The sequence below is a fragment of the Fukomys damarensis genome, unplaced genomic scaffold (genome assembly GCF_012274545.1).
Source record: "Fukomys damarensis isolate Sample0158 unplaced genomic scaffold, DMR_v1.0_HiC HiC_scaffold_28, whole genome shotgun sequence".
Taxonomy (NCBI): domain Eukaryota; kingdom Metazoa; phylum Chordata; class Mammalia; order Rodentia; family Bathyergidae; genus Fukomys; species Fukomys damarensis.
The window spans coordinates 42085649-42092479 of NW_022900940.1; the positions used below are offsets into that span (position 1 = coordinate 42085649).

The 6831-nt window shown below is 47.3% G+C and overlaps 1 protein-coding gene across 1 annotated transcript in view; it reads left to right on the plus strand.

Moving 5' to 3' along the window:
• The first annotated feature begins 246 nt into the window (after positions 1 to 246).
• Positions 247 to 6831, plus strand: part of Colq (collagen like tail subunit of asymmetric acetylcholinesterase) — a 65667-nt gene continuing 59082 nt past the window's right edge. The window contains exon 1 of the mRNA XM_010643113.3: positions 247 to 518. Within this exon, the coding sequence (XP_010641415.1) occupies positions 413 to 518 (106 nt within the window). The 5' untranslated portion in view covers positions 247 to 412. The remainder of the gene's footprint in view (positions 519 to 6831) is intronic.

Here is a 6831-nt window from a genome sequence, read left to right on the forward strand (position 1 = left end):
TGCTGTGTGCTGCAGTGGGACACTTGAGTTCCAGGCAGGTAGAGGGTGGCAGATAATCAGTTAGCAGCTCCATCTGCCTTTGTGGACGGCTACTAGTGAACACTTGATCCTTGGCTGCTTTTTCATCACTGCTTCGAAAAGCCACTCACCTCCGTATCCAAAAAAGAAAATTTTGACATCTCAATTTTGATGTGGGCATTTGATCCGTGCTTCAGATAAATATAACCCTGTGTAGTTGGAAGAAGGTTTAATGGGAGATGGTTGGCATTCTTTCTGGGTAAAGGCATGAGGGCGAGGGAGGGAAGAGGGGAGGGAGAGCGCGAGCACAAACGGCAGTGGAGACACAGCAGAGACAGCGAGGCTCCACTGCAGCCTTGCCTCCCGAGCTTGACACTCGCCAGATCTGGCCAGCATGGTTGTCCTGAACCCCATGACTTTAGGGATTTACCTTCAGCTTTTCTTCCGCTCTGTCTTGTCTCAGCCGACTTTTATCAACAGCGTCCTCCCAATCTCCGCAGGTAAGTGATGGTCACAGCTTTCCTCTCTGCCATCTCTCAGAGGCAGGGGAAGGAAGGAAGATTGTTTTGCAGCACGTCCTGGTATTTTGCTGTTCTGCTCTCGGTGGGGGGAAACTGGGAGGGGAGGCCACCCAACCGCTTCCCCTGTCACCCGAGCTTGTCTCCGAAGCCCCCTGACCTTATTCCAGTAGTTCCTCCTCGGCTGCCCAAAGCTAGACACTCTAAAATATTGTTTCTGCCTTGCCTGTCTCTTCCGCATTTGCTGCATGATTTCATTTTGGTCAGAAATTTGGAGGAGCTTAAAAGAGAGAGGGAAGTTCAAGTGAAAGAGAAGTACGCTTCAGATGTTTCTATAAATACATTCTCTGACCGTCCCAAAGCGGGGTTTGACTCAAAGGTGGTGTTGCTGAGTAAACACACTTCCATCCGAGCCCTGGCCAGGGCCTCTCACGAAGGAGAAGGGGACCCAGCTGACTTTAGTGGAGGCCAGGGGCCCCTTTGCAGCCTCAGGACTGGGCTTTCTGGTTCTCCAGCCCTATCCACCTTCATGCTGTGCTTCCTTCTTGAACGAGATGTCCCTTCAGCCTCAGACAAGGCATCTGTGGGTCCTGGGAGAAGCGGAGGAGTTGCAGAGGGATAGTGTGGCCAGAGCTGGCTGTGTCTGTGAGTTTGGGGCTGGGAGACTGGGGAAAGAGCCAGCCTGACAACCTTTTCTGAGGGCATCAGGCTGTTACGCTTGTCCTGTCTGACCTGGAACAGGGGAAATACTGGATTAGTTATGGCTTCTTTGACCCTTTCTGAGGAAACTCAGATGTCTGCAGAGGGAGGCAGGCAGACCCAGGCCTTGCTGCCTGTCCCCTCACGGCCTCCCTCCCCGCAGTTCACCTCAGCTGTCCCTGCTCTCCCTACCCATCATGCCTCCCAGCATGAAGCTCACAAGTTTCACTATCACTGTCTGTGAAACACAGGGACGCCGCAAACTCCAGCAGAAGGTTCTGTCTCTGAACCCAGTCTCTACTGCTGTCCATTCATAAAAACAGCTTATTGGCAAGTAATGCTGCTGGTGGCCACAAGCCCCGAGGGAGTAACTGAGAGGCCAGTGTGAGGCTAATTATAAAAGTGAGGAGAGAAGGGAGAAGGAGGGAGACTCCGTAGGGAATATCAGGTGTGAGGGTGGACAGGAAAGGTGAACGGTAGTGTTCCCTGAGTGTGCATCAACATGCCCCTCACGGATTCAAACTGAGAGTGCCGAGCTACTTTTGGGACTGGGTGGATCGTTATTCTTCTATTCAAAGGGGAAGATTGATAGTTCATTTGATTTAATTTAGTGGTTCTTAATCTTGTTTGGGTCATAAACTCCTTTGCGAATCTGCTGAGGCCTCCAGGGTTGGGAATTGAGGAAGCTTAGTCTTCTGGATGCAGCACTGCCTCTGGTGGGCTCTCTGACTTCCAGGAGATGGAGGGCAATGGACTATAAGAACCATGTGGGCAGGGACTGTGTCTATCTTGTACATTTTCTCTTTTCCAGGATCATAACAGTGCCTGGCACATAATAGGTATTGCTTAATTATCTGGTGAATGAACATATAAAAGCTCAGCCAGATGAGGTAGCACATGCCTGTAATTGCAGCTACTCAGAAGGCTGGTGCAGAAGAACCCCAATTTTTTTTTTGTAATGGGGATCAAACTTGGGACCTTGCGCTTGGGAGGCAGTCGTCAGCACTACTGAACTAAATTCCCAGACCCCGAGAATCTCAAGTTTGAAGCCAGCCTGACAACTTAGTGAGACCCTGTCTCAAAATTCAAAATTCTTTTCAAAAAGATTAGAGAAGTAGTTCAGTGATATAGCATCCCTGGGTTCAATTCATAACACACACACACACACACACACACACACACACACACGCACATTTTTTCTCATCCATAGATTGGAGTTCACCAATATTTGTATTATCTAATTTAAATAGAGCCAAAGTGCATGAGGATTCTAAAAGCTAGAGAGAAAAGAATCTCTGATTTTCTTTGAATTTTCCCTGGAGAGAGCCCTGGCACAGTGTAGGCATCTCTTAGGTGAGGAGATTTGCAGCTTCCATTCATGAGAATGCCGGAGTGAAAAGATGCCACTCAGATGGTTCAGATGAAAAGACTTGAATGAAGGTGAACATTTCCAGGGATGTGAGTGGAGTTCAGGGAACAAGCAAGCAAAGGCACTTAGCAGTTAGCAACCTCAGGAAGCCTTTGCCATCCTGTGCTTGAAAAGGAAGGAGGAAGAAGGGAGATGGACCCCTGAGGGATTTGGAGCCTTGGAGGAGGAGCCACCAAGCAGGGTCTTGGTTATAGAGGGGCCCAAGGCAGGAGGAAGTGGAGAAGAAACACCCTGACCCCCATCCTCCTGTCCCAACCATCTGTTGGCAGTGCCTCCTGTTGGCCAGACCCGACCTGAAGCCAGAGGCATGGAGCCCCTTGGTGTGGACTGTGAGGAATCAGGCTGTGTGCACAGGGTCACGAGTGCAGGCTACATATCCCGCATATCCATTTATCCACAAGTACTTCTTGATGGATTGCTAGGACTAGATCTTCTGGTTGGGAATGTATCTTCAGAAATTTGGTCAAGAAATGGTGTAGACCAAGGAGGAATCACTAAGTTAACACTCAGTTTAGCAAAAATATCTATTTTCTCCTGTAGCGTCATTTGACTTTGTCCCTTTTACTTAATTCCCATGGCTTCATGAGAGCACAGTTCAGAAATAAAGTGAGGCCTTGAAATGGAGCTGTTCTTTCATACAGAATGAATTTAATCCTTTAAAAATCTTTTCTAGCAGTTTGGTTTGAAATATTTTATATTCAGAAGCTTATAGATTCTTAATCTCCTAAAGAAGACAAGTTGTGCATATGCTGAAATAAGGCCACCAGGAAAATCTTTTCATTCTACCCACTGTACCTCAGTGCGCACCTGCTGGGTGTCTGGCACTGTGTTAAGTGCCTCAGGGGACTCAGACTGAGAAGAGCTCCGCCTCTGCTCTGGAGGAAGCCATGGTCTGTAGGTGCGCATGTACTGCGTGCCCCAGGGAGTGGCTGTGATGGGCGAAGAGCTCGCACAGGCATGCAGGTTATACTCCCCTTCAAGGTGAGCCAGCCCTGCACTCTCTTCAGGGAAGATTATGTTCCAGCTGTGCCAGACACATCCCCTCCTCTCTGAATCAATGTGCGTTACCTGGCTGCTTCTGCTGCTGGGTCCCAGAGGGGAACCGGGAAGGGAGCAGAAAGTGTTACAGAGGCCAGGACTGATAGGGATCCTAGCACCAAGGAGCATGCTTTTAGCACTCAGAAAACTATTCAGACCCTTACGCTAACCTGTTAATTCCTTCATTAAACACCATTCTAACAGGTTTCTTGAAGTATGGAGGACTAGGTATATATAGCACCATAGATTGGGGAGGGAAGAGTTGCTACTTCAGATGGACTCCTTGATCACAATGACAAAGGGTGGCTGATAAGATTGTAAGAAAAATGATTTTTATTTATTTTTTTTCTTTTTATTGAGTTTATGAAAAATGATTTTTAAAACTAGGGCATTATTCTGAAATTTCAAAAAGAATAGGAGATTCCTATCTGTATATAGCCACTGAAGGTGTCACTGTCTTACAGCACGAGTGGTTTTCATTAAGATGATTGCAAATGGTCCAGGGAATACTGGTACATTCACTCTATTTTGCTTAAAATAGAAGATAAGGTATATTTTAAAACTATTCCTATTGTACATGGCAACTACTAAAAATGTCAGGAATCCTAAATTTGCTTTATGGTCTTAGCCATTTACCAGGTAATAAATTGCCCTAACACTTGGTGGCTTAAAACAACAATTATTTATTATTGGAGTTCACATGACTGTGGGTCAGCTAAAGGTCAGCTGATGGACCTGGGTTTGAGTGGCCCTGGCTGGGCTTATCTGAGGGCCTGTGAATAGACTCAGCCTGAAGTGCATCCACAGAGGTAACTCAGTAGTTAGAGCTTCCAGAATGTGAAGCCACAGACCCAAAGATAACCACATTTAAGGAGGGGCAGATCTTCTATGCAGTGTGTGCATATACTATATGTGATTGTCAGCATCCCTGGGGTGGTGTGGCATCACTCTCACTTATCAGATGAGGAAGTAGTTAGAAGTTAAGTAATTTGCCCACAATCATAGCTGTTTTGTGAGAGAGCTGTGCAAGCTGCTGGACTCCGGCCTCCTGACTCAAGTCTGGGGCTTTTACCAGTAGAAACCAAATCTGCTTATAGCGATCTTGGGTATTAAAGTCCTTCAGCACACTTCATATCCTCTGTAAACTCAGTGATTTCTTTATTGTATATTCCCTCCTATCTTCTCCTCAGGATATCAATGTACGAAGCTCTAGCAAAAAATTAAGTATTGCTTTATAATAAGTGTACTTGACTTACCAGTCATTAGATGCTCATTTATCTCTCCTTTGATCATATGTGCATTTTAATGGTGACTAAGGATATAAGCTACAGAATGCTCTAGTGATATGAGTTTAAACTAGGGTATTTCAGGGGTACCCTGACTATTCAGGTAACCAACCCTGTGTCCACACAGAATATGTGACTTCCCTCTTCCAGTATAGGCAGGAGCTCTCCAGATGATGTTGGGGTTCCAGATGATGAGAAGACCCAAATCCAGCCCTGCAGCATGGGATCACATGGAAGGCTGTGATTTCTGTCTGTGTGCTAGAATCTTCTGTTGCTAGTGGGATGTGACCAGATCAGCTGTTTTGTAGTCTATGTGGCCTGATGTTTAGCCCCCTACTCCCCTGCCTGGAAGCCAGCCAGGCCACCCATCCATGTTCTTGGCACTTTATCTGTGTCTGACGCTGATCAGCTGTGGTTTAATGTCCTGTAATGTACCTGCCAGCCATCTCCTGTGATTTAGCTCCCCATATTTCCTTTGGATAACAAAATCAGAAAGGGCTCTTTAGGGGTCTCAGGCATCCCACCATACCACCTCCCAGGCCTCTGCATAAAGCACTTCCCAGTCCTTTAACTCAGGCATAGGGAGGCTTTCTGAGCAGATGTCCTGCACCGAGCCCCCTCATCACTGCCATCTGGTGCACCAAACCTGCTTTCTTCCGATGCACAGCCGTATAAAAACAACACCCTTCCAGAGAGGACACAGCCTCTGGCTTCACTGAGAACACAGTAAGCTGGTGTCTCACCTTCTTTAACTGCAGTTCCCATTTGCAAGCTCTCCTTGTGTCGTTCCTATGATTGGTAGTGATTCCCCAAACCTTGCCTTGTACAAAGCTCTTTCACAGCTACAGTTGTATTTGTTCCTCACAGCAGCCCCTCCTGTGAGCAGTGTGGCAGAGGAGCTCACTTTGCCCCAAGCCCCAAGCTCCTCATCTTTCAAAAGGTGTGAGAGCCTTGGCCGTGTAGGGTTGCTGTGAGGATTCATTACTGCAACTCACACTTCATGTGTACCACCTGTGTGCCTGGAAGTGGGTTACTGAAGTGAGCAAAGCAAAATTGACCCTCCTGACCGCCCCCGACAGAGCTTCTGTCCTCACAGTGAGAATGTGTCCAAACGGGGCTGCTGGAGACGCCTTTGCCTTAGAGTGTGGCCTTTGTAGTTTGGGGTGGGGGTGTGCAGTAAGTAAATTGCCTTAGTTGCTGAATTTAAAAATTGAATGATTTAACATCTGTAGATGTTCTGATGTCTGTTTTACAAACAAAAACTCAAACCTTTTGAAAGGCCAGGCAAGCTGGCAGTTCCAGTCCCACCTGCTGGTATGGTGACTCTGTTTGGAATACAGCTTGGCTGTGGGTCATAGAGTGTTACAGTTTCTATCTGGTTGTCTCCCTGAAGTGTCACGTGCTCATAGGTGGGACACTCTGGAGTGATGGGTCACGGGTGTGTGGCACTCATCATTGGATTAGCCTGCTGATGGTCTATAGCTGGGTGTGATGTTGGGAGGCGAAGCCCTTGGCAAGAGGTGGGTCACATAGGCGTGGCCTGGACGGATATATACTCCTTTTCCCTTGATCCCTCTCTGCCACACCATGAGCTCTTTCTCCTCTGCCATACCACCCTGCCTTAGAGTCAGCCAGCTATGGACTGAAACCTCTACAAACTGAGCCAAAATAAACCTTTCCTCCTTTTAACTTGTGGCTGTCAGGTATTGTGTCCCAGCAGCAGGAAAGTAAGACACAGAATGTCCACTGCAGTGTGTGTGTGTTTGTGTGTGTACTGGGGATTGAACCCGGGGCCTTCACACTGAGCTACAGTCTCAGCACTTTTTTTTTTTTTTTTTTTTTT